This window comes from Thermothielavioides terrestris, chromosome 4 (assembly GCF_000226115.1).
Source record: "Thermothielavioides terrestris NRRL 8126 chromosome 4, complete sequence".
Classification (NCBI taxonomy): Eukaryota; Fungi; Ascomycota; class Sordariomycetes; order Sordariales; family Chaetomiaceae; genus Thermothielavioides; species Thermothielavioides terrestris.
The window spans coordinates 438418-466033 of record NC_016460.1 but is presented as its reverse complement, the minus strand read 5'-3'; the positions used below and the strand labels follow the sequence as shown (position 1 = coordinate 466033).

At 49.9% G+C, this 27616-nt stretch overlaps 12 protein-coding genes across 12 annotated transcripts; 6 read left to right on the top strand and 6 right to left on the bottom strand.

Annotated features, from left to right (window-relative positions):
• Positions 1-1957: 1957 nt before the first annotated feature.
• THITE_42634 (uncharacterized protein) lies at positions 1958-2713 on the bottom strand (the record flags this gene model as incomplete). Its single annotated transcript, XM_003654984.1, has 3 exons — positions 1958-2153; positions 2224-2372; positions 2435-2713. Coding segments are annotated over 3 exons (624 nt in total), but the record flags the coding sequence as incomplete, so codon positions are not given.
• A 1470-nt stretch (positions 2714-4183) lies between these two features.
• Positions 4184-4468, top strand: THITE_27445 (uncharacterized protein; the record flags this gene model as incomplete). Its single annotated transcript, XM_003654983.1, has 1 exon — positions 4184-4468. A coding segment is annotated over one exon (285 nt), but the record flags the coding sequence as incomplete, so codon positions are not given.
• A 289-nt stretch (positions 4469-4757) lies between these two features.
• THITE_2052508 (uncharacterized protein) lies at positions 4758-5799 on the bottom strand (the record flags this gene model as incomplete). The annotated part of the gene is made up of 4 exons (XM_003654982.1): positions 4758-5092; positions 5159-5275; positions 5355-5480; positions 5553-5799. 4 exons carry the CDS (start codon positions 5797-5799, stop codon positions 4758-4760), a joined length of 825 nt encoding a protein of 274 aa, XP_003655030.1.
• A 460-nt stretch (positions 5800-6259) lies between these two features.
• THITE_2052614 (uncharacterized protein) lies at positions 6260-7226 on the top strand (the record flags this gene model as incomplete). Its single annotated transcript, XM_003654981.1, has 3 exons — positions 6260-6545; positions 6662-6933; positions 7008-7226. 3 exons carry the CDS (start codon positions 6260-6262, stop codon positions 7224-7226), a joined length of 777 nt encoding a protein of 258 aa, XP_003655029.1.
• Positions 7227-7377: 151 nt separating this feature from the next.
• On the bottom strand, positions 7378-8133 carry THITE_2130407 (uncharacterized protein; the record flags this gene model as incomplete). The annotated part of the gene is made up of 1 exon (XM_003654980.1): positions 7378-8133. One exon carries the CDS (start codon positions 8131-8133, stop codon positions 7378-7380), a length of 756 nt encoding a protein of 251 aa, XP_003655028.1.
• An 803-nt stretch (positions 8134-8936) lies between these two features.
• THITE_2053249 (uncharacterized protein) lies at positions 8937-9446 on the top strand (the record flags this gene model as incomplete). The annotated part of the gene is made up of 2 exons (XM_003654979.1): positions 8937-8988; positions 9058-9446. The coding sequence occupies 2 exons, from the start codon at positions 8937-8939 to the stop codon at positions 9444-9446; spliced, it is 441 nt and encodes a 146-aa protein (XP_003655027.1).
• Positions 9447-18434: 8988 nt separating this feature from the next.
• THITE_2054069 (uncharacterized protein) lies at positions 18435-19640 on the top strand (the record flags this gene model as incomplete). Its single annotated transcript, XM_003654978.1, has 4 exons — positions 18435-18681; positions 18754-18879; positions 18974-19198; positions 19267-19640. The coding sequence occupies 4 exons, from the start codon at positions 18435-18437 to the stop codon at positions 19638-19640; spliced, it is 972 nt and encodes a 323-aa protein (XP_003655026.1).
• A 393-nt stretch (positions 19641-20033) lies between these two features.
• On the bottom strand, positions 20034-20821 carry THITE_2130405 (uncharacterized protein; the record flags this gene model as incomplete). Its single annotated transcript, XM_003654977.1, has 2 exons — positions 20034-20258; positions 20351-20821. 2 exons carry the CDS (start codon positions 20819-20821, stop codon positions 20034-20036), a joined length of 696 nt encoding a protein of 231 aa, XP_003655025.1.
• Positions 20822-21151: 330 nt separating this feature from the next.
• Positions 21152-22215, top strand: THITE_42011 (uncharacterized protein; the record flags this gene model as incomplete). The annotated part of the gene is made up of 2 exons (XM_003654976.1): positions 21152-21452; positions 21533-22215. 2 exons carry the CDS (start codon positions 21152-21154, stop codon positions 22213-22215), a joined length of 984 nt encoding a protein of 327 aa, XP_003655024.1.
• Positions 22216-22802: 587 nt separating this feature from the next.
• On the bottom strand, positions 22803-23440 carry THITE_121474 (uncharacterized protein; the record flags this gene model as incomplete). The annotated part of the gene is made up of 3 exons (XM_003654975.1): positions 22803-23094; positions 23177-23310; positions 23342-23440. 3 exons carry the CDS (start codon positions 23438-23440, stop codon positions 22803-22805), a joined length of 525 nt encoding a protein of 174 aa, XP_003655023.1.
• Positions 23441-23470: 30 nt separating this feature from the next.
• On the bottom strand, positions 23471-24516 carry THITE_2054530 (uncharacterized protein; the record flags this gene model as incomplete). The annotated part of the gene is made up of 2 exons (XM_003654974.1): positions 23471-24137; positions 24242-24516. The coding sequence occupies 2 exons, from the start codon at positions 24514-24516 to the stop codon at positions 23471-23473; spliced, it is 942 nt and encodes a 313-aa protein (XP_003655022.1).
• Positions 24517-25585: 1069 nt separating this feature from the next.
• On the top strand, positions 25586-26587 carry THITE_2118274 (uncharacterized protein). The gene is made up of 2 exons (XM_003654973.1): positions 25586-26171; positions 26265-26587. The coding sequence occupies exons 1-2, from the start codon at positions 25710-25712 to the stop codon at positions 26490-26492; spliced, it is 690 nt and encodes a 229-aa protein (XP_003655021.1). The 5' UTR covers positions 25586-25709; the 3' UTR covers positions 26493-26587.
• Positions 26588-27616: the final 1029 nt, after the last annotated feature.

Genomic DNA, 27616 nt, shown 5'->3' with positions numbered 1-27616 from the left:
TCTTCTAGGAAGGCTATTGAGCCTCTCCTTCTGTTGTTCTACCTCTGTCTAGACGATAGGCATTCGAGCTGTTGAGCTCTGACCGTATTCTTGTTGTCCTTTCTTGTGTTTCCGCTGTATTCCACTAGACGTATCTGAGCTACGTGTCTTCCTCTTGGAAGATAGCCTTCCTACCACTCGATATGTACTATCTTCATCCGTCCAGAGGGACACCGTATTCCTTTGGAAGCTGTCTTGTACGCCTGGTTCTAGGTGTGGTGGGGCAGGTTGGTGTAGAGGTTTTGCACCACTTCAATAGTGGTTAAACTGTCGAACTAGCTCGCAGTGGTCGACTAGCTTATAGTGGTTGAACCGTCGAACTGGCTTACAGTGGTCGAACTAGCTTGTAGTAGTTGAACTGTCGAACTAGCTTACAGTGGTCGAACCGTCGAACTGGCTCGTAGTAGTTGAACTATCGAACTAGCTCGTAGTGGTTAAACCAGCTTACAATAGTTGAACTGTCTAACTAGCTCGTAGTAGTCGACTAGCTTATAGTGGTTAAACCATTGAACTAGCTTATAATAGTTGAACTATCGAACTAGCTTATAGTAGTTGAACCGTTGAACTAGCTTATAGTAGTTGAACTAGTTTATAATAGTTAAACCGTTGAACTAGCTTATAGTAGTCGACTAGCTTATAGTAGTTGAACTATCGAACTAGCTTGTAGTAGTTAAACTGTTGAACTAGCTTATAGTAGTTAAACTGTCGAACCGGCTTATAGTAGTTGAACCGTTGAACCGGCTTATAGTAGTTGAACTAGCTTATAGTAGTTGAACTGTTGAACTAGCTTGCAGTGGTCGACTAGCTTATAGTAGTTAAACCGTTAAACTAGCTTACAGTGGTTAAACTAGCTTATAGTAGTTGAACTGTTGAACTGGCTTATAGTAGTCGAACCGTCGAACTAGCTTACAGTGGTTAAACCATTGAACTGGCTTACAATGGTTAAACTATTGAATTAGCTTATAGTAGTTAAACCGTCGAACTGGCTTATAGTAGTCGAACTTACTTATAGTAGTTGAACCGTTGAACTAGCTTACAATGGTCGACTAGCTTATAGTGGTTGAACTGTCGAACTAGCTTGTAGTAGTCGAACTATCGAACTGGCTTATAGTAGTTGAACCGTCGAACCGGCTTATAGTAGTTAAACTGTCGAACTAGCTTATAGTAGTCGAACTAGCTTATAGTAGTTGAATTGTCGAACTAGCTCGCAGTGGTCGACTAGCTTGTAGTAGTTGAACTATCGAACCAGCTCGCAGTGGTCGACTAGCTTATAGTGGTTGAACTGTCGAACTAGCTTACAGTGGTCGAACTAGCTTATAGTAGTTGAACTGTCGAACTAGCTTATAGTGGTAGAACTGTTGAACTGGCTCGCAGTGGTTGAACCGTCGAACTAGCTTATAGTAGTTGAACTGTTGAACCGGCTTATAGTGGTCGACCGGCTTATAGTAGTTGAACTGTCGAACTAGCTTATAGTAGTCGAACTAGCTTATAGTAGTTGAACTATCGAACTAGCTTACAGTAGTCGAACTGTTGAACTGGCTTACAGTGGTTGAACCGTCGAACTAGCTCGTAGTAATTAAACTATTGAACTAGCTCGTAGTACTTGAACTGTCGAACTAGCTCGCAGTGGTTGAATTGGCTTACAGTGGTTAAACTGTCGAACTAGCTTGCAATAGTCGACTAGCTCGTAGTAGTTGAACTGTCGAACTAGCTTATAGTAGTTGAACCGTCGAACTAGCTCGTAGTAGTCGAACTGGCTCGTAGTAGTTGAACTGTTGAACTAGCTTGTAGTGGTCAAACTGGCTCGTAGTGGTTGAACCGTCGAACTGGCTCGCAGTAGTCGAACCGGCTCGTAGTGGTTGAACTGTCGAACCGGCTTGCAGTGGTCGAACCAGCTCGCAGTGGTTAAACCGTCGAACTAGCTCGCAATGGTCGAACTGGCTCGCAGTGGTTGAACCGTTGAACTGGCTCGTAGTAGTTGAACCGTCGAACTAGCTCGTAGTGGTTGAACCGTTGAACCGGCTCGTAGTAGTTGAACCGTCGAACCGGCTTGCAGTGGTCGAACTAGCTTGTAGTGGTTGAACCGTCGAACCGGCTCGCAGTAGTCGAACCGGCTCGCAGTGGTTGAACTGTCGAACCGGCTTGCAGTGGTCGAACCAGCTCGCAGTGGTTAAACCGTCGAACTAGCTCGCAATGGTCGAACTAGCTCGCAGTGGTTGAACCGTTGAACTGGCTCGTAGTAGTTGAACCGTCGAACTAGCTCGTAGTGGTTGAACCGTTGAACCGGCTCGTAGTAGTTGAACCGTCGAACCGGCTTGCAGTGGTCGAACTAGCTTGTAGTGGTTGAACCGTCGAACCGGCTTGCAGCGGTCGAACCGGCTCGCAGTGGTTGAACCGTCAAACCGGCTCGCAGTGCTCGACTAGCTCGTAGTGGTTGAACTGTCGAACTGGCTTGCAGTGGTCGAACCGTCGAACCGGCTCGCAGTGGTTGAACCGTCGAACCAGCTCGCAGTGGTTGAACTATTGAACCGGCTCGCAGTGCTCGACTAGCTCGTAGTGGTTGAACCGTCGAACCAGCTCGCAGTGGTTGAACTATTGAACCGGCTCGTAGTGGTTGAACCGTCGAACTGGCTCGCAGTGGTCGAACCGTCGAACTGGCTCGCAGTGGTCGAACCGGCTCGCAATGGTTGAACCGTCGAACTGGCTCGCAGTGGTCGACCGGCTCATAGTGGTCAAACCCTTACAGTAGCTAAGCTACACCGCTCTACCACTATAACGTCAATATCGCCCTCGATAGCGCCTACTACACTACGTTCTTAAGATACGTTAAACGGCTATCGATAACCCGATATATACTGTAAGCCGACGACGCTATAAGTACCTAGATATTACTATTCTACGTCGTTCTAAGATCAGCACTATAAGGAGATATAGCCAAAAGGGGGAAAGATAGAGAAAAAGATCGGGGACATCTCTACCGCTAAGATACGGTATAGCTATAGTATCCAATCTACGTACGAGAAACTCTGTCGAAAAGGCCTGGTAAATGAACCGAAGCCTCCTTCCTCGCTTCCTCTGTGTACACAGTACACATTCGAAAGGCATCGTCATTGAAGCTTCGCTTCAATAATGTCCTGACTCCTGAGTCCCTAGCCCCCACCGTTCTTGAGCTGTCCGCTAGCCTGCGTTACCTAGAAGCCCGGGTCTTCATGTTTCTTTCGACCCGTTGCACAACCTAGTAATCCACCTTATGGATACCCAGCCAGATGCGCAAGCTGCAATTGCTGCCCTTGAACGAAGAAGGCTTCAGAACCGCATTGCTCAGAGGAACCGCCGTAAGTCAGGAGGCTTCCCCTGTGATTTGGTGACTATGTGCCTAAGCAGCTCGGTGGCAGGTAAGCGGCGGGCAGAACTAGAGCTGAAGCGACAGCATGAACGAGAAAGCCAGATCGACCGATCGCTAGACCACGAAGGTGATGGATCTCGGGCATCGCACCGTGGTATCTGCGGCAGCTGCTGCCCTCCCCATCCTAGCACCAACTCTCAAGCCGAACGAACCAACGGCGAACAAACTGGAGCCACCCCCAAGCGAACTGCGTCAGCACAGTCATTAGCCGCCTTGAATATCCCTCCCGCCCAGCTTGACATCATTGAGCCTAGGACATCGGCGGCTTCTACACGAGATGCTCTGGCATTAGAACGGACCGACTCCAGTGAACACTCGCCGCACCTGGCCGTGGGCTACCTCCACGACTCCGCAACCGTGGCAGAAACCATCCCTCACTTTCTTCTGGACCCAGACCTTCGGTTCCCTCATTGCAGTCCCGCGGCTCGGTTGTCTCCCAACCAGGACCCTTTGGTGCCCGTCTCGCCGCAGAACAGTTCTAGCAGAGCCCCTGGCATGGCTCTTGAAGGACTGATCACGAATCGGGACTCAGGAAAGCTGCCCGCCCCCAAGCCAAACGCCACTCACAAACCCCTGGGGCATCCAACCCCCAGAGGCACGCACCGTCAAAAACCATCCCATTGGGGCACAGCAACGCAGAGGGGTCCGTATATCCTAACATCGCCGCCGATGACAACCTGGAGTCTGTCCAGCGGCAGCGGCAGCGGCAGCGGCAGCGACGACCCCATAGCCCACAGAGGCAAGACGGCTCTGCACATCGCAGCCGAGCGCGGCAACTCGCAGATCGTCAAGTTCCTTCTGGCGAACGATGTTTACGTCGACGTGCCGGACTGGCGAGGTCGCACGGCGCTGCATTACGCAGCGGGCGGTGCGCACGCAGATATTGTCGCGCAGCTGCTGGCCGAGGGAGCGGATCCGGAGGCCCGCGATCATGACGGCCGAAGCCCGCTGCACGCTGCTGCGGACGCCGAGTGCGAGCCGATAATCAGGCTGTTGGCCAAGGAAGGCGCGGACCTGAATGCCGCTATAGGTGTCGGTGCCCACGGGGGTTGCCATAGCGAGGAGACGGGGGACGTGCTTGATATGATGGACACTTGAGTGCCTCCGCTGATTGAGTTGGCTCTGCATAGAGAGGCAAAGAAGTCTCGCTCTGCTGATTAGCTTGACGCGTTATGAGGCCAACAGTCAAGACCATACTGGTTTATTTGTGCACTAACAGTTCGCCGCCGGGGACGGGGCAGGACTTTATAGCCCGCATGTTAAGCAGGGGTACATACAGTACGGTGATTACGCATCACGCAGAGGAAGCTACCTAGGTATGATTGTAGATGCGAGATACATCTTCTGGCGTACAGGCCATAGGACAGATGCTGTTGTCCCGCTCCCACTGTGCAAGGAGGTCGAAATTCTTGCACCGTCTCGGCGCATCCCGCGGCTTCCACGCGCCCAGTCGCTTGTTCCCATCGTGCTGGAAGAGCACAGGCGTCACGTCCGCCATGCACTTCACCATCTCCAGCAGCACCACGCCGCAGTGGCGTTGGTGGATCTGCATGAAGAGCTCCGTCCTGTTGAGAATCGTGCGGTAGTCCCAGTTGTCGCGGTGGGCGAACAGCCAGAGCACGCCGACGCAGTGCACCTGATGCATCACTTTCAAGTTGAAGAATCCGTTAGCACCTTGACTTGACCCAACCTGGGAACTGGGCCTGCACGCACCTTCGGACATGGCAATCACTTCGTCGTTCCGCGGAAAAGGCAGCGTCCACCACTCGCGAGCTTCCGTCGACTTGTTTACAGAGTCCAACTTCTCATATGGGAAGCTGATGCGTCCCGCTGCGTGGAGTTAGAGTCAAGATTAGAAAGCGTAAGAAATGGCCGTAAGCGGTTCATGACACGCTGCCGGAAGGAACACGCTCACTCTTCCATAACCAGTCCCAAGCATCGCGGCGCTCCTGAGTGGGCAGTCCGAAAAGCTCGTTGGGGATCAGATCCGAGTCGTATTGCCGTACCTCGAACTCGAGGTGGTCCGTCTCGGGGCCTGGAGGACGCCAAACCGCTGTCAGCCGGATTCAGCGCCAGACAATCCTTAGGATTAGAAGGTATAACTCACTGTAAGGCCACATACGACGCTGGCATGATATATCGTTTGCCGCTCGGTAGTGGATAACTCCGTAAAACAAAATAGAGAGAACCACAGCCGCCACGGACACCGGCAGCCACAATGCGTATGGACGGCCGAGGGTTTCGGGGTGTTCCGCAGCACCATGGGAGCCCTCCTCGCTTTCGGGTGTGTCCTTCAGCAGTGGAATGTCGGCCTCCACGTCCCGTTCACGGCATATTCGCGTGTCGCTCGGCATTCTACCCTCCAGTGGCTTCCCCGCTGCAACAAAAAAAATAATGGCTACCTCAAACTTGGTCCAAGTCAACGTTTTGCTGCTCCTGAGTTTATTCTTGGCGTACAATGCCCGTTGCTGATGAGGGCGTGTCAGGAAGAATACAGAATACTACAGGAGGTCGCATTTTTTTTTTTTTTTTTTTTTTTTTTTTTTTTTTTTTTTTTTTTTTTTTCCTCGCGTCAGCTGACGGCGAGCGAGCGGACCCGTTGTTGTCAGCACACTCCCACGGTGGGACATGGGCAATCGTCTCCTCCTCTGGGTCCGTACTTCCTTTGTTTGCAGCAGTTCAGCAGCATGGTCGATGAGCCGCAGAATTCTAGGGCACCTCTACGTGCATCTGTATTGAGTCACCCCAGTGACGAACCTGAGACCTTTCCCCACCTAGACAGGAAGTCTTCGCCTCTGAAAGAAGCAAACGGTGATGGCTGGGCAAACGACGAGCCGCGGAGCTCGGTCATGGCTACATTGGACTTCTCTCCTCTCCGTTCTTCTTATGCTTAACGCCGGCGTGATCGTCTTCGCAGCACTGCGTATTCAGCCAAGCGACGCAGCATGTGATCGTCACACCTATCCGTGGTCCCCGGCGCTGGAAATGGTCAACTACCGCTGGAGGACGTTTGAGAATCACCAATTCGCAATTGCTACGCCTTACTTTGGGTTCGCACCCACGGACCAGATCGAAGACGCCTGGGATGAGTTACTTCCAAGTAAGCACCTTAACCTGCAATCGTAATCACTGTCGGCACTACACAGGGCAACCCGCCTTGTAGATTACACAGTCGGATGACTCTCTAGGTATCCTCCTAACAGACTCTATGCGCAGAGCACCCCATTTCCATCTCGGCTTCTCGACTTCATGATCTGGCCCAACCCGGGCCTGCTGACGCCCCGACCTGGGTTCGCAACCCGGAGGACCCCGACTCCATCCTTGCGCTGCCGGAATATGCCGTGCAGCTTGGCTGTCTGAACTTTCTCCGCCAGGTGGGCTACCGAACTTCTCGCGATTATACTCATCTCAAGGCCTTTCAAGGCGGCGAGGACCTTGTCTGGGAGCGAGCATACCAATGTCTTGAGCGATTACGCCAGGCCGTCATGGTAAGACAACTGGAAACCTTTTTTTTTTTTGTTCCTTCGGTCGGTGGACCATGACTAATTGAACGGCTGAAAAGTGCTGGGGAGACGTAGGCGCCATTACTCTCTATTACGATGACCACGGAAAGCCCAATGAGATGCCAGGCTCCGAGTCAGACAGGGACGTGTCGTTCGATTTTGGGACCCTGCACTACTGCCGGAACTTTGACACTCTGAATCACTGGACGAAGAGAAATGGCGTGCAGAGTGTTACCATGGACAATCTGTGGTGGGGAGGAAGCAACAACGTTGTTTAATGGTAGTGAAAAAGAACAGTAGCATATCATCCGCTCGTGCTGTCACGATGCACATGTATTTATTCCGCTCCATGACTTCCTCGGCTGCTTCATCCAGACGCCGAATACCTCCAGACAAGCATCATGACAGTGTAAAGACATGAGCCGTGCTTCACTCTCCGAGCACGGGGTTTCCCAGCTCAGCCATCAGGGCGCGGTTCAATTGTCTCTCTTCTTCCTGATATGCACCGAATCTACTGCCGCCCATATTGTTGACAATCTCCGCAATCTCCGCCAGAAGTGCCTTGGCTTCAGCTCGCCTGGGGGGTCCTTGGCCCCAGAGAGCCCTCGCGATGATCCTGCGCGCGTTGATAGCCTGCGGCGAGCTCTTGCCCAAGTGCGGCCGCGCGTCCATCCACGCGCACACTGGCCGCTCCGTGTCCTCGGCCTCTCTGTACTTTCCAAGTTTGACCAGGTGCTCGGCAAGTATATGAAGCGGCCTCACATCATCCGAGCCTTCCGGCCGCCGCGCCACGAGCATGCGGATGGTCTGCTCCGCCTCCGGGAGGCCCAGCTTGTCTTGAAACACGTACACGCCCTGCCAGAGGCTGTACCATCGGGCGTAGTCTGCCGTGTACAGAGACTCCGGAGAACTGGCCGCTTCTTCCTGGGCTATCTTCGCCTGGAGCAGACGGAGGAGAAGTCGGAGCTTGGTTTCATGGTCATCCGTGCTGTCCGGGTCGATGGGGAGCTGTTCGAGCTCGTGGTCCGAGAAGTTGCCCAGAAAGTTGCGCGCTGTGCAGTAGTCAAAGCTGTCCCAGAAAGGGTTGACGGGCACCGGCGCTTCCCACGGGAATGACTGGGCCGCATCGGAGGCAGCGACAGCGTCGTTGGAGTACCGGGAGCGTGGGGTGACTGCTGCCGCCATAATGCGTTGCAGATTCCAACTAACTTAGTGACTTCTTTCCAGATAATTTGTCATCTAGAGAGATGACAAGAAAAAAGAAAAACCAAACAAGAGACGAACGGAAAAGGTATGGAAAGGAGGAATGGAGGTCTCCGCGAGGGGCAGATGCTGACAGTGGGAAATTGGGCTGACCCTTGCTTGTTTGCCCGGTGGTGTTTGACACTACCACAGTAATGGTGTGCTGACATCCAAGTTGCGGGAGATCGCGTCATGCACCGTGCAACATTATGTGGCTCCGGCGGCCATACTCCTTGCAGGTATGGGCCACCAAATGGACCACCGGAAGTGTGATCGAACTCATCTTACGGAAGAGCTACTCCTACTCAGCGAATTCCACTGCAATCCCTACCATTCTCTTCAAGCATAAGCCCGAAAGTCATGTGGTTACCATTCGGAGCACGAAATCACGCCTTCTACCAGCTCATTCCAGAGTCCCCGATCGACAAGGGACACAACCCAAATCTCACGCAAGCAACACCGGTCTCTCGGGGTCCAATCAAACCAGTTCCGTCTTCCAGTCAAGTCCAAAACCGCAACGTCAAGTTCTACAGAGCTGTCGTCGGAGTCTTGGCTGGCCTGTGCCTGCTGGAAGGTCTGGCTGTCGTCCTGCTGGCCGTTAGATACGCGCGGAGCGACCCATCATCGGAGAACAGCCCGGTTCCCCCAAGTGCGCTCGAACTGCCGGACGACTGGTGAGACGACGCTAAGATGCTGATACTGCGCTAGTTCCCTGGACGCTCCGGGCTTTTACTCACAGTCCGTCCATGACCAATCTCACGAGCACTCTCGGGGTGGAAAACGCTTGGCGCAGCTACGGTTCGTGGTTTGTCATAGGACTGCCGACCTTATCTATGTGCCTGGACGCTCTCTCATGGCTCGCAACAGAGACGACAGCATTTGTTCACGTCCCAGATCCGCAGGCCTACTCTTTGCGGCCGAACAAGGGCGTCGTTGCTGGGACAGAGAACGTGTACATGCTCAGTGTGCACCACCAGCTGCACTGCTTGAAGCAGTTGCATCTCGATTTCGTGCGTTCGCTGGGGGCCACAGCACGGAACTCGACAGCCTTGGGGGGACGGGACATGCAGGACTTGAAGCACGTTGAGCACTGCTTTGAATATCTTAGGCAAGCAATCGTCTGTGCGGGGGATGCTACGCTTGAGGGACCCGATCCGGGCAGATCAAGCCTTACCGGGATCGGGGTCGTGCATCGATGCCGCGCATGGGACGGGCCTCGCGGTTTGGAGACTTGGAGAAGAGCACATCAACCTTAGAAGCCAGGACATAGGACGAGTGTCGGGAGGGGTTGGGAAGTCTCGTTGCCTTTCTGGATGCATCTGTGGACTTGATAGCCCTGTCTGAGGCCGCTTGCCCTAAGGTGATGTCTTGGAAACATCAGAACGAACCAAGCACATGGCGCCCGAGCTGCTAGTGAAGGGATATGGATGTTTGGTATTCGGGAAGGGAGATGGGTTCAAGCTGCGTGATTGTGTCCTGTGTTATGTAAAGTGTCAAGGGAAAAGGGAGGCTTTAAGTTTGTTCGCGAACTTGTGCTTGAACTGGCTGCAAGCACTAGACTAGGGCAGGAAGTCAACAGCTGATACATTGCAAGAGTACTGTCACGTCAGGGGTAAGGGGCTCAGAGCTTGGCACAGCGCACTGGCCATAGCTTCCCCACTCCTGGATATATATATACCACGCTCTGTTCAGTCTTTAGCTCTCCTTTGTACTGGAACAACGTACTCTCTCTTTGCATTCCGATGCTCTACTACGATCCTACCGTTGTATCTATACCTCGTAGCTCGCTATAGCATGTCAGTTATAAGCCTAGGCGCTCTATAATTGTACGTAGCTAGTAACCTATAGTAAGCTCTCTCTCTCTCTCTCCTTTTCTTACGCTCTATACCTCAATATAACGACTACCGAGAGTAGCTTAACCATTACGCTCTAGTCCTATGTAGATTAGACCGAGTGGTTTATAGAGCTTAAGTTCGTAGCTATAAGCAATAGTATCTAGGACGAATATAATCTAGATGCTCTCGACGAGCCTTAGGATAAGCGACCGAAAGTTCCTTTAGAGGATAAGGTAGTCGAAGAACTTTGTAAGAAGTACACTAAGGAATTAGGTATCTCTATAGGCTAAGCCCTAGCTTCTACTAAATAAGAGGTTGCTACTAAGCTTGAAGCTATATATAAGGAATACCTTATACTTATAGCTATCTAGGAGAGTAGAATAAAGTTATATTCGTTTATCCTCTAGTAGATTATACGCTCTATTCACTGACCTCTATTCAACGCTATATATATCGTTATTTCGAACGTTGGACTTAGTAGTCCCTAAGCTCTTATTTATAAGCTTTGTAAATAGCTTACGCCCTTCGATACTTTCGTTGAAGATTTAGCTACTCAACAATATATAATGGTATTATAAGAGATATATAGAGTAGATATCAATCTATATAAGTGGTACTACTCTTAGAACGAGGTGTACCTATATACAAAGAGCTTCGATATCCCCAAAGTAGTTGGACCTAGAGCATCTAAACACTTTATCGAAGTGGTTGGTCACTAGATCGCCCTAGACTAGGCTCGTTACTAGCTCTTTGAGATCGAGGTACTTAAGGCCTAGGGGCGCTTAATTCCTACTCTTGAAGAGCTAGGCGCTCGCCTTAGTATTTGGATCGACAACACTGCTACTAAAGGGCTCGGCTATAGTGTATTTACCTCTTTAGGAGTAGCTTAAGGCAATGGTTCTATAGATAATATAGGCTCTTATAGCTTAAGGCTCTACTTATACTTTTATAAGGCTAATAGTAAGTATAGGTAGAAGCTAGTAGAGTATTGGTTTCTCTAGACGGTAATCACTAAAGTAGAGAAGGGCTACTATAAGCTTTTGAAAGTATTGAATTGGGGTGATAGACTACCTGGACATAGGGGACCCAGTTTTTCTGTTTTTCTGTTTATCTCAGAGCGTTGCATTCGTTGCTAGGGGAGGTCTGACCCTCTGGTCATATGTATTTAAGTGGGCTGAGCCCATCTTCTTCATCATAAGGCAAGACAGGAAGTAGTTGTCAATATACGTTCGTTGATACTACGTTGGTGGTCCCTCTTCTTCCAGGAAGGCTGTTGAGCCTCTCCTTCTGTTGTTCTACCTCTGTCCAGACGATAGGCATTCGAGCTGTTGAGCTCTGACCGCATTCTTGTTGTCCTTTCTTGTATTTCCGCTGTATCCCACTAGACGTATCTGAGCTATGTGTCTTCCTCTCGGAAGACAGCCTTCCTACCACTCGATACGCACTATCTTTATCCGTCTAGAGGGACACTACATTCCTTTGGAAGCTGTCTTGCACGCCTGGTTCTAGGTGTGGTGGGGCAGGTTGGTGTAGAGGTTTTGCACCACTTCAGTATAGATTACTAAGATTAGGGAGCGCCTTAATAAACTAAAGTAGAATTCCCTTTAGGAGAGCCTCTAAAAGCGGTATAGCTCTAGCTCTATAGAGTAGAGGAACTCTAAGTTAGCTTCTCTTAATAAGGTCGTCTATACTATTATCGACCTAAGCCTCCTAGGTAAAGGAGCTTACTACCTACTTGTATTCTCGACTACTATTATCTACTAACTCTCTTAGAGTACTCTCCTCAACAACTATACTACTCTATATATTGTTAACGATAAGAAGCTCCTAGTTCTTAGTACCTTCGTACTATTAGGAGACAGCGACTATATAGAAGTAGGCACTACTACTTTTCCTATTTTAGGAAGAGGAGAGTATATTATAAAAGGAGTACTAGATAGAGAGTAAGGGAAAGGAACTATAGACCTCTACTTAAAGAACGTCGCTATAGTAGAGGGCTTTTATACTAATATTATATTAGAGACCGCTCTATATATAGCTAGTATCTAGTATTTAGGTCTAGACTACTCTCTATAGTATAGAACGCTTAAGAAGAGTATAAAGGTTAAGCAATTGGTTTGTAAGTTCAATATAGTTTTCCTTAAATCGAAGAACCTTTCCTCTTATTTTTATACTCTCTAACCTTTATAGAGCTTTATAGGCCTAGTGACAATGAATATAGTTGTTCGTAAGGATAATATAAGGTTATATACATTATATATACTTTAAGAGAGAGAAGATACCGAGGAGCTTTAGTATAAGAGATCTAGATATCTAGGTCAAAGAGCTCTTTAGGCATTGGTATAGAGCATAAAGAACGTTAAGATCTAAGGAACACCAACGATCGAATATAAGGTATATATTCTATTGTATGTTAAAAAGTATAATACGCTTTATAAGATAGAGCATCGTACTTTACGGCTATTCTAACGTATCTTCTAGGACCTCTTTTTATTCCCTCCTAGGTTTAATAGATCCTAGTACCTCCTTATAATTAAGGACGAATTCAATAGACGAATTTAGGCTTTTACACTCTCTAACAAGGGTTAAACCGAGCTCTTCAATACTATTAGAGCTTTCGAACGCTAGGTTAAACAGTAGTAGGGACTCAACGTCTATAAGATCCGCTAGGACAACGATATAGGAGTCATTGCACTAGAAGATCGCTAACTAACAACTTACTAGCTCTAAGTATACGACAAAGGCATCGACTTAGAACTTGTGCCAATATATATACTATAGCCAAATAGAGCGTTAGAGTATATAGGATAAGTCTTATAGCTAAAGAGTATAAAGATACTTATTAATATGAACCTGTCTACGAAGCTCTAGCCAAAGGGTATAAAGGTAGTGGCCTTCTTATATACTATCTCGCCTAGCTATACTTATAGTCTTTAGAGCCTTAACAAAGTGCTCTACTCCTAGTTTAAGAATTACTTTCGCTAGTAGGAACCGACCTTCTATTAAACGCTAATAGCAGATCTACGCCTCGACTAGTCTAGGATCTTTATATATAGCTATAGAGTATACCCCTTAGATAAAGAGTATAAAGCTAGGTATCGGAAGAGAGAATTCAAAGTATAGCTACGTAGACGAATTGGGTACCTAGTTAGGTATAGAGTATCTAACATTTACTATATCTAGGTGCCTAAGCTCGACAAAGTCATTGTAATAAAGAACGTAACGTTCGACGAGAGGACCTTTTACTATCTAGGTGAAGAAGAGCTTCTAGCTTACAAAGTTGCTATTGTCAAGGATATAGCAAAGTACCTAGATAAGGGGGTTGAAGAGACCTAGGACGCTAGGTCGATTCTTCGAATGCTCTATAAACTCGAGTATAGAGGACCAACGCTAGAGTCTATCACTATTACGGTTCCTAAGTGTAAGAGTATACCACTAGGTTAAGACTTAGGGGTAAAGGAAGCGTAGGTATAGAGTAGACTCTTAACCCCTAAGATATCATTGGAACTATAGGCTTAGCTATAGAAAGAGCTTATAAATAGAAGTGATAATAGAAACAAGGGTCTAGTCGATAATTCTAGTACTCTTCTAGAGACCAATAGAGTATCTAGGGACCTTAGGCTAGTAGTGGCCGTCCTACAAGGCGCTACCCCTAGGAGCGAACGTAAGGCTTCTCTGCCTATAGAGTACCTAGCTCTATAAAGCGAATATAAGGCTTCTTCGCCTATAGAGCACCTAGCTCTGTAAAGCGACTACGAGGCATCTTCGCCTATAGAGCCTCTAGCTCTATAAAGTGAAGAAGAGGATATATTCTACAATGCGGTAAAATATATAGCGGAGTAGGAAGCTTAGCCTATAGAGTACGAAGCTCTATAAATATAACCTTCGACCAATAAACTAGTACTAAGTGTACTAAAACTACGATATAAACCTAAGGAGCCTCTTATATCTATGAGAAGGAGTATATAAATTTGGAAGCCTTCTACGAAAGTATATAAAAATATAGCTCTAAGTATAGCTTTGGAGTGTATATACATTTTCTTCATTAGGTCGTTGGAAATATAGAAGAACCTAGGGTTAAAGTTCTAGACTAATCACCTAGATCCTACTCCTTAAGGAGCCTACGATAGCAACGAGACGCTCTTCTCTACGTTTTAGGAGGGTATTAAAACGCTTTTCCCAAAGTCGTTCTAAACCCTATATACAGTATTTACTACTACCGCTAGCTAGATGCTAACGATACGTTATAATACCGAGCTCCCCCCTCTTTTAAAGAGCTAGAGAGACTTAGAGAACTATAAGTATAGGAAGGAGTTGAAAGTGGCTATATATAAGGAGATCTATAATCTAATGAGCAAAGGAATATAGCGAAAGATCAAACGAAAGTATATAAAAACGTAGCCTCTACCCTTAAAATAGGTATTCGACTATAAGCTTAATAAGGATAGTAACCTTAAGAAGTGTAAGGCGCGTATCTATATATAAGGCGATCTATAAGACACTACTAATATTACGAATATATATACAACTACCTTCGCTATATACTCTTTTCGCACTGTTATAGCGCTTATAGTGCACTTCGACCTCGAAGTGAAGTAGTTCGATGTTAAATAGGCGTTCTTAAATATAAAGAGGCTAGACATAGAGTAGGTGACTTATAAGCTTCTAGACGGATTTAAGAAACTAAAGATCTGCGTAGAGCTTCTAAAGGCTCTCTATAAACTAAAGGACTCGTCGCTCTTATAGTACAATGAGTTCTATAGTACTCTTAAAGAGCTTAGCTTACAACCCTTTATAGAAGAACCTTGCCTATTCCTCGATCCTAAGAAGAAGATAATCCTTATCTTCTATATCGACGACTTCTTAGTAGTATACTATCGAGATAACGCTATAGCTATAGAGCGTATTATAAAGGGTATTAAAGCGAAGTACAAGGTATATAAGTAAGGCGATATTGAGCACTTCCTTAGGATTAAGGTCATCTATAACTATAGAGTATATAAGATCTAGCTTATATACGACCAATATATCGAGAAGATCGTAAAGAAGTATAGTCTCTCCGATATTACGAGCGCTCTAGCTATCCCTTTTTTCGCTAAGGAGCTTTATAAGTTCGAAGGAGAGGCGTCCCCTAAATAGGTTAAACTATACTAAAAGCTCGTAGGCTTGATCCTCTACTTTATAGTTATAATCTAACCGGATATCGCGTTTACAACTATGAAGCTCTCCTAGTTCCTAACGAATCTAGGACTAGAGTATATCAAAGCGGCGAAACGAGTTATTTAATATCTATATACTATACACTTCCTTAGTATATAGTATAGGGGTAAAGGCATTTACTAGGTACTCTAGATTATATCTAACGTATTATATAGCGATAATCTAGATATACAACGCTCTTTGTAGAGTTATATTATAATACTCTTTAGAGGGTTGATCTTCTAGAAGGCTATATAGTAAAATACTATCACTATATCTTCTATCGAGGTAGAGTTGAAAGCTCTATCGCTTACTATAGCTAAGACAATCGCCCTAAAGCGCTTGTTTAAGGACCTTGCATTTAAAATTAAAGAGCCTTAGAGAATCTTCTATAACAATTAGCAAACGATTCGGCTTATAGTAGGAGAGTATATAAAGATTAATACTCATCTACGCTATATAGATATTTACAATATATAGCTTTGCTAGGAGTATTAGAACAAGTAGTTCGACGTACTCTACCTCCCTACTATAGAGATGCCTATAGACAGTTTAACGAAATAGCTCTCGAAGTAGAAGTTCGAGCACTTCTATGCTCTATTGAACCTTTAAGATATACATTAGGCAAGAAAAGAGTAGGGGAGTCAACCATTTTCTTTATAAAGACTATCTACTACTATTGTTCTATGCTCTTGCTCTACGTATTCTAGCGATTAATAAGCTTTGTTATTACTACCTTTCTCTAAAGCCGAAGGATCCTTGCCTATATCTCTAACCGCTTTGCCAACTCTATTGTCTATATAACGACCTGCTCTAGTTCCTAGTTATCAACCAATTTGTTGCTCTCTACCTACTTGGAGAGTACCTTCTACGCTTCACTCTCTATCAACGCTATAGGCGTAAAACCGAGGGGGTTATTTAGGGCTCTACCTTAGGCGGCTATAAGGACCTCCTACGCCTACTACTAAGGCTACTCCTCTACCGGCTCTACTATATCTATATCCTTCTACTCTCCCTTCTTCTCGACTTTTTAAAGATTATTCAAGAGTATATAAAGCGTAGGACAGATCTTCTTTATAGCCTATACAGTATTAGATAAAGAGTATAGAGTAGTGGATAGTAGAGACTTACCTTCTAGTCGAAGTCGTTGATGGCTATAGTTAAAGCTCGTACCTTCTCTATAGTAGTAGGTAGGATTGGCTTGTAGCTATAGTTAAAGCGTTTATAGTACTAGTAGTGTACACTATAGCTATTATAGTTATAGTAGGTTCTATCGTAGGAGCCTATAAGAGCAGTATATATATAGCCTAGATATAGGATCTTACGCTCTATAGTCATTTATAGCGTATAACTAAGGGGTATATTAGGGCGATATAGTAGTGGGCTAGAAGGAAGAGCGTATAACTTACTTGACTAAGGGACCGTAGCGCTAGTTGGAAGAAGGCGTAGCAAGCTCTTTAGAAGTAGTATATAGGGTAGTAGGTTCTACTATAAGCTCTTTAACATTGTTACCCTCCTTTGAAGGGGTAGGCGAAAGTATAGGCAATTCGTCTAAGAAGATGTCGAAGTATAGAGGTATAGTGGTCTTATACGCTCTAGGGAGCTAGGAATAGTAGTGGTAGTAGCTACTATATATATAAATAAGAGGATGTATATAGGAAGAAGGAAGCTTGAGCTCCTATAAGTAGAAATTTATACCTCCCCTAGATCTAAGTACTCTAATTAGCTAGAATCGCGCTTTAGAATTTCTTATAGCTTTACGCAACCTACTCCTATATAACCTACTGTTCATAAGGATTTCCTATATTCTGGTTTTTCGTAGTTCAGTTGTTCAACTCGTATATATTCAAGCGCTCTGTTGAACAACTGGGGGGTATGTCACGTCAAGGGTAAGGGGCTCAGAGCTTGGTATAGCGCACTGGCTATAGCTTCCCCACTCCTGGATATATATATACCACGCTCTGTTCAGTCTTTAGCTCTCTTTTGTACTGGAACAACGCACTCTCTCTTTGCATTCCGATGCTCTACTACGATCCCACCGTTGCATCTATACCTCGTAGCTCGCTGTAGCGTGTCAAGTACCATTTGTCTTCGGCAAGAAGTTTATGATCGTTGTACAGATGACATGGTTGAAAAATTATCATAAGCATAGATAACTGGAGCGATCAACGACGGAATACCCAGCGAGCTACTACATGCGGCGATCCATCAACATGCCGGCAAGCCTTCAACATCCCCGGCCTCCAGGAGGGCACAAGTAGGTTCCCGTGGTCACAGTTCGTGGAGGTTGTCTGAAACGGGACCCCAAGAAAGAAGGCCTGCATTGATGTCCACCCTTAGCACACTAAGGCGTGCACCACGTCGCGTAAAGAGCCTGGGAGATCTCGTCCACGTCGACTTCGGAGACCTCTCGCTTGTCCTTGAGATCCTCCAGGACCGAGTGCAGGGCCCTGGTGACAAGGCCCACGTCTCTCTTGCCGGATCCGCAGATGGAGTCTAGATCCGGGAGCACAAGCGGTTAGCACCCGACGTTATCAGCTCCAGACTTCATGTCAGTTGGGGTTCGTACCGATGGGCGCAGCGTAAGCCGCGGTGAGAAGCAAGATGGCTACGGAGATGACCTTCATCTTCGGAAAGTGTCACGTCAGGGGTAAGGGGCTCAGAGCTTGGCACAGCGCACTGGCCATGGCTTCCCCACTCCTGGATGTATATATACCACGCTCTGTTCAGTCTTTAGCTCTCCTTTGTACTGGAACAACGCACTCTCTTTGCATCCCGATGCTCTACTACGATCCCACCGTTGCATCCACACCTCGCAGCTCGCTGTAGCGTGTCAGAAAGAAACGTGCTTCAAGGCTGCACTTGGTAAGGGTGTAGTGCCGGTGATCAGTACTGTGTCGCGTTGTTGTCCGAGTGACGGATCGCATTTGCATTGAACGAATATAGCAATCTATATGCAACAGACACTGTCAGCTCGTGTTGGCTGACATTGTCATCAGTGTCAGCCTACGTGGGGGCTACTATCGCCTGTCGCATTGATGACAGAGCTGCCGGCAGCTGTTAGAGAGGACGTCCCCGGCCATGTTCATACCATACTTTCTTTCCGAAGCTACCACACCAACATCGAACCTTACCTCGGCAGGGATTTGGCTTCTTCTTTGTCTCTGCCTGTGCCATACGGTTTGTTCAATCCATCTCAGCCAACAGAGAATGGCTTCTGGTCGCTCCTCGACGGAATCCTCGGACGATTGTGCCTTTGACTCGGAGAAGGCACACTTGGTCCGCGACCATGCATCTGATTGCCAGTGCCAGGAAGGGCGGACACGCATCCCCCTTTACTCGAGATCTCACGTTCTGTGTCTCTATGCCTCCAACGCGCTTCTCCTTCTCTTTGCATTTGCTCTGGCCTTAAGACTTGCAGACAGGCCTATTCAGGACCCTACCCTTGGCGTGTATTGTAGGTGTGCCCCAGGCGACGTGAACTGTGGCTGGAGACGTGATGCTCATCATGCTTCCTCAAATACCGCAGCACCGGCCAATGAGGCCGTCGAATACATCCAAGAATACAGATTCCGTCCGTCACTCTTTGACAAGAGCCCTTACATGGGGTTCCCGACCAATGAGACCGACGAGCTATGGAAGGACCTGTACAGGTGTAAGTACCTAGCTAATCCTCTGCCGTTGCCTTGAACCGTCCCTGAAGGCCATGAAGCCTGAGGATTGATACGGGCGATGGTTGACTATCGCAGTTGGCATCTCCAAGATCACCGAGGAAGAGGCCAAGAAACTTCCGCACCCGACGCTGCCCATTCCAGGAACAAAGGATTACCTCATCCAGTTGGATATCTGGCATGAATTACATTGCCTGAACGACTTGCGCATGTTACTCTATCCCGAGCGGTTTCCGGGCCTGGCGGCCGTGACTGACGAGAATGGGGTGATTGATCGGACAAGTATTGAGTTTCGTCATTGGGGTAAGTGTCCCAGAAGAAGCATTGATACCTTGGGAGTCTTGGGATTGAAACTCAATTCATCATTGAAGACCATTGCGTCGATTCCATCCGGGAAGCGCTCATGTGCCACGCCGACGTCGCGCCCATCCCATTTCGCGTCAACTTCCCGGCGAACAAGGTCATCGTGCCGCGCCTGGCGACAACACACACGTGCCGCAACTTCAAAAAGATTCAGGAGTGGGCGAAGGCGCACAGAGCGGGGGCATGGTCCTACAAGGTCACGCCCGAGCAAGCGGAGGAGATTATGCGGGCGTCTGGCTTTGACAACGCACCCTGGGAAGACATTCAGGACCAATACATGGCGTTTCCGGGGAATCCATATTTCAAATATTGGAGAGAGCATCCCGAAGAGGCCGAGAGGGCAAGGCAGGAAGCGGCTGAGGGAAAAAAGGAGCTCGCATGATCCCATAATTTAGTGCTATCTACCTAGTAAGACACTGCAGGTTCTCGCCACTAATTTCAATAAGAATCTCCCTTTTATGCCTGCGCCCCATTTTCGGTCATTTCCGTTGGGTACTTCAGTCCTCACCTTAGAAACTTTCCAACTTCACTCACCATGCCCTCCCTCCAGGAGCCAGCGAGAGGCCGAGAGAGACCGTGATCAGCCATTTTACCTATGATGCAGCATCTCCCTGGTCATTTCAGGCGTGCTCAAATGAGGCATGTTGGCTTAGTTTGGTAGTTGATTGCCAATGTTTATTATTAGAATTGGTATTTCTCCGTGCCCGCGCTCACTGCCGCCACAGTTGGCTGGGGTAGGTAGATTGGGGTACCTTCTTGTCTCGACGACAATGACTCAGCTCCCAAGATTCAAGATGCCCCGTAGGCTATCCCCCGGTGTCAAATTCCTCCCTACCATAATTGGCTGGGCCTGACTGTGGACAATAGCTCGATACACGGCCCCGAACTCCCGACATTGATGCGCAACCCCGTCTCCGTCAATGACGAGGACCTTCGTCCCTTGCGAGGTTTCAGCCACAAAAGGGGGTTCAATCGTGTCATCAGCCGCGCACAGGATAGCCTATGTTTCATGTAATGTACCCATCGACTTTGTCAGAAGTTGACCGCCAAACCAGGTAAGCCATAGGAGCAACATGCGGCAAGATTTCTCACCTGGGCGAGATATTGAAAGCAATGGTCGAGGTGCTCCATCTTGTCTCCCGCTTCCCTCTTCTTGATGTGAACATGGGCCGCAGTGTCGCCGTAGACGGCAGATCGTAACAGGTCTAGGCAATGCAACTGATGGAACATGGACACCCCATAGCGCTTTGGTTGTGCTCCATGTTCCCGCAGCCGGACAAATTCGTTTCCAGCGCTCTCATTGAGTATGGCCCTTGCTTGTCCAATGAGCGACATATGGTCCCCTGCCGCTTCGCCTCGGTGGTACGTGAAAGTTTGTAGGTGCAATCCAAGGGAATTCTGGGGGCACTGTGCGTGACTGGGTGGGTTCAGGCTGGTCCAGAAACCGCCTTGGAGTTTCAATCGATCTGGGAGAAGAGACGGTGCTATGACAAGTGCAAACACAGTGGAGAGCAGAACTGCGAGAAAGTAAATATGACAAGGTAGCTGCTTCGGGGTCGCCATACTGTGGACTGATGGACATTGACAATACTCTCGTTTTCGAAGCGAGGGTTTAGCACGAGAGTTGGAGCTTCAGTAGCTAAGGTACCTTGCCTACCTACACAGCTCGCCTAGCTACTTAGACTTCCTGCTGCTGGCGCATGTACAATGAAGTGGGGCGATGACTTTGTCGGTCGTGTGCTGACAGCCTGACACTTGGGCTGACCGACGGTACATGGGAATGCGCGTGTGCTGACTTGGACGCTGACATCGGGTGAACAATTAGCACACTCACCCGCCGCCTGATTGCATGTCCTGCGAACCGAAGTATGGCACGCCACCAACCCATCCAAGATGCCGTCGTTGTTTGCTTTTCCTTTTCGGCTGAAGCCCAGGTATCAAACTGTCCAAGGTTATTCTGACGGTGAAGACGGAACACTGAGCGAGTTGAACCACGAGATTGATGATGGATCCGCGAAACAAACGCCGCGGGGTTGGATACCCTATTCAACGTGTTTTGTGTGGCTAAATCTAGCTCTCTTTATACTGTCGAGCACACTTTTCGTCTTGTCTCTCAGACCGTCACGCCCACTGTATGTAGACCGCATCGAGGGGCAGCGAAGGAACCATGAATGGAGGCATCTAGCCATGCCATGTAAGTCTGACCCACAAAACCAACCGAGTGGCTGCTATAATGAGGGATTGGGAACTTTGTTCGTTAATGATGGTCAACAGCGCCCCTTCTCGATGAGGCGGACATACGCATTATCCGGAAGCGCATCAACGGGACTCTCCTGAACACCAAGCCGCCAATCATTTACCGGCAAGAACCGAGCCACGAGGTGGACAGAGCGTGGGCGTCGCTGTACGATACCCGGCCCATCGCGCTGACGCGCGAGCAGGTGCTCGCCATCGGCAAGGACCCGGCTGAGGCGGTCCGCATCCCGCCCGACTGGGGACGCGGAAATGACAGCTACTTCGGGCGCCTAGACGTCTTCCACCAGCTGCACTGTCTGGATGCGCTGCGGCGCGAAGCCCGCTTCGACCACTACTACGCGGCGCGCTACCCGGGCGGGTTCAACAGTACGAGCGGGCTGCACCAGCTGCACCTGACGCACTGCGTCTGGCTGCTCGCGCAGAACATCATGTGCTCGGCCAGCACCGACGTGTACACGCACGTGTGGACCGACACGCTCGAGCACCCGTTCCCGGACTTCAACATTCAGCATCGGTGCAAGGACTACGATGCCGTGTTGGCATGGCAGCGGCACAATGCGCTGGACGAGGGCGCCTTTGTGGATCTGAGGCGGCCTGAGGGCTATCCCTACCGCGTTATGACGCACGAGTTCAAGGAGATCCACGGCTGGTTCGCAGAACACGAAGACAACGGGGATTTTGAGTCGGGGGAGATTGCCTAGAGACAAGAATGAACGGGACGCATGTTGGGCTCATTTGAGTTCGGGGGCAGAATAGGAGTTTTCGAGGCGTGTTTCTGCACATTCTGTGAGTGAGTAGGTGTAGGACTTTGTATTGATCGTAGCGGAGCACCTTCATACGTCTCGCGGTCCCCTGGCTGGTCGGAGAGGACGGGACTCAATCGAGGCTGCGTCCACGGCCGCTGCGATGGTGATGGGTCTGGTGCGTAGACCTGTAGCTGGGACGGGGCCAACCGTCATATTGACAGGCAAGATTCCAGAAGTTCGTTAGCGGAGGTAAAAGAAGAGCGAGTGAAGGTTCGGCCAACTGCAGGTGTTAACAGCAATAAGTTTCATTCCTGTGTGCCAGTTGGTTCTGTTCCCACTAGGGTCCTTGCAGGTGAAGGGAGGGGTCAAGTCAAGCACAACCTTGGAGCCAAAAGAAAACATCAAAACGGTGTGCACACAAAGACTACATTTCCTTGTATCCTCATTTGATGTGCAGTCCGAACGAGGAGTACGTCTCGATACTCAGGCACATACGTAGTAAGCAGGCAGGACCCAAACAAAGATGCATCATACCATCTGACCTAGCAGACGCGATCGATAATCGGACGCGGTTTCTTGTAGCCGTAGTGCTCCTTCTCGGCCTCGAAATATTCCAATTGTTCTCGTATCTTCCTCTCCAAGAAGGTCCGGCGCTCCTCGGAAGCCTCGATGAACGCTTTGATGCGTGGGACAACTTCCTTCTCGTGCTGCTGATCGTGCTCTTCTTCGGTAGCACCGCGCAGCCGGGGCACCTCTTTCCTGAAAACTAGGTCCCAGTACACTAGATAGGCATGCTCGGGGTAATTGAGTCCCATGGCGATGATGCCATGACACCTTTCGTGTCAGGTAGTTATCAGCAACAGAAACATGAAAGTTGAGCAGTTCGGGGACGGAGGCAAGAAGAGCCAGCACATACCACTTTTCCAGAGGTTCCCGTTGGGTTGACAAGAGCGGTGGCAGACCCAAGGCTTTCTCGCGTGCCTGGATGGCAGCACGCAGGTAGCTGACCTGCTTGCAGTAGTCCTCCTGAATGAGCCGCACAAAGTCCAGCTGGGAAGCGTTGATGCCAGATCGGGGGCACCATGAACTGAACCGGAACGACTCGGCTCCACTCCCAGTCCACAATACCCACGTGGTTGAAGTCATTCTCAAACAGAAGATTGCTCATCAGGATCTCCATATCGCCGTGCGCTAATGTAGGTCAGCCAATTCAAGCTCGAGCGGGTCTGTGTTTTGCTTTGCCGAAAACAGTGCAGAGCACACAGGTGGGGATTGACATACTCAAGACAAATGGCCCTCGGTCGGCCGACCTGTCCAGCCACTCGTCCCGGACGAAGCGTTCGAAATGGTGGGCGACATACAGAACAGATGCAGGCTCGACCTCATCCATGCCCTGGTCCGGCTCTTTGTCGAGCTTGCTGTGGGCTAGCCGCAGCAAGCCGTCAGCGAACTCGATGGCTGTGGACAGGGTCTCCCGGGGCGGAAAGATGTCATCGGGCTGCAAGCCGTCGAGGTCCTGCAGAGCCATGTCAATCGAGAGCGGCCGGTTGTAAACGCCGATCTGGTCAAGGTCGCAAGTCAAGGCTGACACTTCACGCGAAGGCAAGCCCAAGGCACCAATCCGGGGAAATTCGAGTTGGCGTAACTGGATGTAGACGTCGGCGAGCTGTCGATGGAGGTGCTTTGCGGCAGCGGTTTGACGTCCGGCGAAGATGAGGGAGCCCCAGGTTTCGGTGCCAGACTTGAATCCAAGGTCCTTGAGGCTTCGGCCGTCGACATAGTCCATGATGATATAGGGCAGCCCGTTCGGCGCAGAGTCTGAGAATGCATAGGCGTGCACCTTGGGCACGGGAATGGTGGTTTTGGCCGACACGTATCTGATTATTTCATGCTCAGCCTGATCTCCGAGGCAGGCAAAAGCAAGGAAACAAGAAAGGAAACCCGAACAAACCAGGGGGGAAGGAGAGGATGGAGCCCCTACCGCATGGTGGTCACTTCGACTTCCGTCTTCTCGTCCAACACGGCCTTGGAGAGGGTGATGGGAATGGGAAACCGGACGACCCAGCATTGCCAAGGCGACTTGAACTCGACGAAGAAGCAGACATTGAAAGCGCCATGCTGGCGCGGCCGGAAGATAGTGCACGGGTCGCCGCCCCGGAAAGAAGAGGCGAGACGACAGACGTCGCTGTCGTTGAGAGCGGCGACCCATCGGGCTCGCTCCGCCTCAATCTTATCCGTTTTTATTTGGCTCCTCATATTGAATCAGATTCTCAAAAAATATTGGATTCGAGATGATTGGAATCGGTGCAGCATACTACTAGGTATATTACAGTGGTTTGCGTGTGCGCGCCGTGTCACAGGATAACAGCAGGCGGAACTGGCGATGGGTATTGTCGGTGTGATTTTGTGGTTTGCACAGCGCTCAAGAGAGCAAGCAAAGGGTCGGCCAACTGCATCGCAATGGAGAGCGGACTTGAATTTCGCGGGCCATGCATTGGACGTGTGTTGGCTGCGGGCATGCCGCGGCGAAAAAGAAGAATTAGGGTACCGTGAGGTACCTCAAGTTAGGCGCAGCAAGACGACAACTTCTCAGATACACGTACCTTATTGGACCGCGGCATTAAAAGGGGAGTTGTTGACCCGGATTCTATTTCTGGCACAAGGCTGGACTCCAGCGCCAGCCTGCTCGGCCAGGTGGCTCACTCCCAGGCAAACAGTTTGCAGGACATCCAGACTGCGCTGGAGGTGATGGTTGGTGTGGCCGGGGACAATGATGGCTACCCACCTATTCAGGGCCAAGTCCTCACACCATGCCATGGGCTAAATCAATATTTCTATCGTTGACAGAAATCTAGTGTAAGAATCTGTCTCACCAGCAGCAACAACTTTGGGTACCTTTGCCGGATTCCAGCCGGTGCACAGAAATGGCTCCCCTGTTCTTTCTGGCTGCGTTGCCGGCAGGCTGAACTGAACAGTGGAGCCGGATGCCAGTCCAGTGCACTGTCCAGTAAAGTCAAGTGCACCCTAACCCTGGATAGCCCTAACCCTTCTCACCGGTTCTCGAATGTTCGAGACCCTTCGCGCTGGCTCTCGCTGGCTCTCGCTGCTGACAGCTGTTTCGCGATTTGCCGCGAAGGCAGTCGCAGATTCGCAATCACCAGAAACAAGCTTCTGGTCGCTTCGCGACGTTGCTGACACATTCGTAAGCTGCCTTCCTAATCGCTCAAGATGGTTCCCGGCGTTGCCAAGGAGGACGCGAGCTGGCTATTTAAGCCTCGCGAATTCGCAGTTCCTTGAGCGGCATCTTCAGCAGAAAACACAGCAGCACAGCTCTCACACACAGAAGCAACTTCGCAACTCGGTGACCCGAACTCTCAACAACTCTCAACAACACCCTCACAACGCGACACCAGCTCTTTTCTAGAGTCAAACACACCCACCAAAACAAGATGCTGTCCATCCTCCCATACTCGTTCTGCGCTCCGGCTCCTGTCGAAGCCAGCTTTTCGCCGCTGTTCCGGCTGCTCGACGACTTCGACAGCTACTCGCGCCAAGTCCAGCGCCCCTCAACCGGCGTTGCACACCGCCGGCAGCATCTCCAACGCCAGCTGGCCGCCTTCAACCCCAGGTTCGACGTCCGCGAGACGGAGAACGCCTACGAGCTCCATGGCGAGCTGCCCGGCCTTGAGCGCGACAACGTGAACATCGAGTTCACCGACGCGCAAACTCTCGTCATCCGCGGCCGCATCGAGCGCAACTACGATTCGGAGTCAGACGCCAACTCCAACACGGCCATCGCGCAGCAGGAGCAGGCCGCCACAACCGCGCCGGCCCCCGAGCCCAGCGAGCCAGAGACGGCACCGGAGCCGCGGCGCCGCACCTCGCACCAAGCCACGGTCGAAGACGACCCGGAGGACGAGAACACGCCCGCCTCGACACCCGCCTCAACGCCCGCGACCAGCCCCAAGCAGGAGACCGCGCAGCCCGCCGCGGCACCGCTGACGAAGGTGGCGGCCCAGCCTGAGACGCAGGCCCAGGCCGGGGAGCCCCGCAGCACCCGGTACTACCGGCGCTGGGAGCGGTCGGTGGGCGAATTCTCGCGTGCCTTCGCATTCCCCGCGCGCGTGGACCACGACGGCGTCACGGCGAGCCTGAACAATGGCCTGCTCACCGTGACGGTGCCCAAGGCGAGGAACTACGCCCCGCGGCGGATTGAGATCAGCTCGCACTGATGGGATTGGGGCGGGGTCGCGCGCCCTTGAAATGGATGTGGATGGTCTTCCTTCTAGTTAGGAAGCTGTACTTTTCGGTATTTGCGTTGGCCAGCTGGCCCTGGGCTTGGGAGACACGCGGGATATTCAGGTTTCCGGGTTTCGCGTTGGGTTTTGCGGTTTGAGTGTTTTGATAGACGGGGAATCGAATTCAATTGAGCATTCTTCGCGGCGCTTCTGTATGTATGTGCCAGCTTGTGACCTCGGCTTGTACATTGTGTCGTGGATGTGATGGAGAAAGCCTCATCAAGCCAGCGTGTGAATACTCCGGCATATTGACAACATGTCGAACAATGGCCTTGTTTTCCAATTGCATACGCCCTCTCTCGAAGCGGGCGTAGAATCTCATTGTGCCGGTCGCCCCCCTAGCCTGACTCTTCGGGTTCAGGTGAGATGGGGGCTCGCTGTGGCAGTTTGCTGCTTAGGGTGAGGGCAAGGCTCCCAACAAGTCAAATCTACTCAACGCAAATCAAATCAAATCAACGCAAATCAACGCAAATCGGCCCTCTTCGCAAGCAAATACGGCCCAGGATTTGACTTGTTTACTTGCAAATATTTGCCAAGACCGCATATTGGTCAATGCTTCGCAGGATAACGCCCAGCCCAGCCCAGCCCAGCCCAGCCCAGCCACTACAGCCACTGACAACTACCCTGTTTTTTCCCACACTCTGGGCTTGGTATACAAAATACGTTGTATCGCGACTTTACCCAGGCCATCCTAGCGAGCTAGCAAGTGCCGCAGCCATACATACGGATCTATCTGAGGCCTCTATAGGCTAGTCTACGCTTATAAGGGTGTTACGCCGTGGCCGCCCAAGCGTTGCAACGCAGTTGGAAGCGCTGGTTGGCACCAACCTCCAAGAACTCGTGCGGGAGGTCTAGGCAGGCGCGGGAGGTCTAGGAAGGCGCGGGCGGTCTAGGCAGGGCGCAGGAGATCTAGGATTATATAAGCAATTGCTTAGTCAGAAAAAAAACTAGCCACTCTCGATTTTATTGCATTTTTAAGCGATTTAGCCATTGCGAATGCCATTGAGCCAGAGAGCCAGAGAGCCAGAGAGCTACCTAGAGAGGGCATAGAAAAAGGA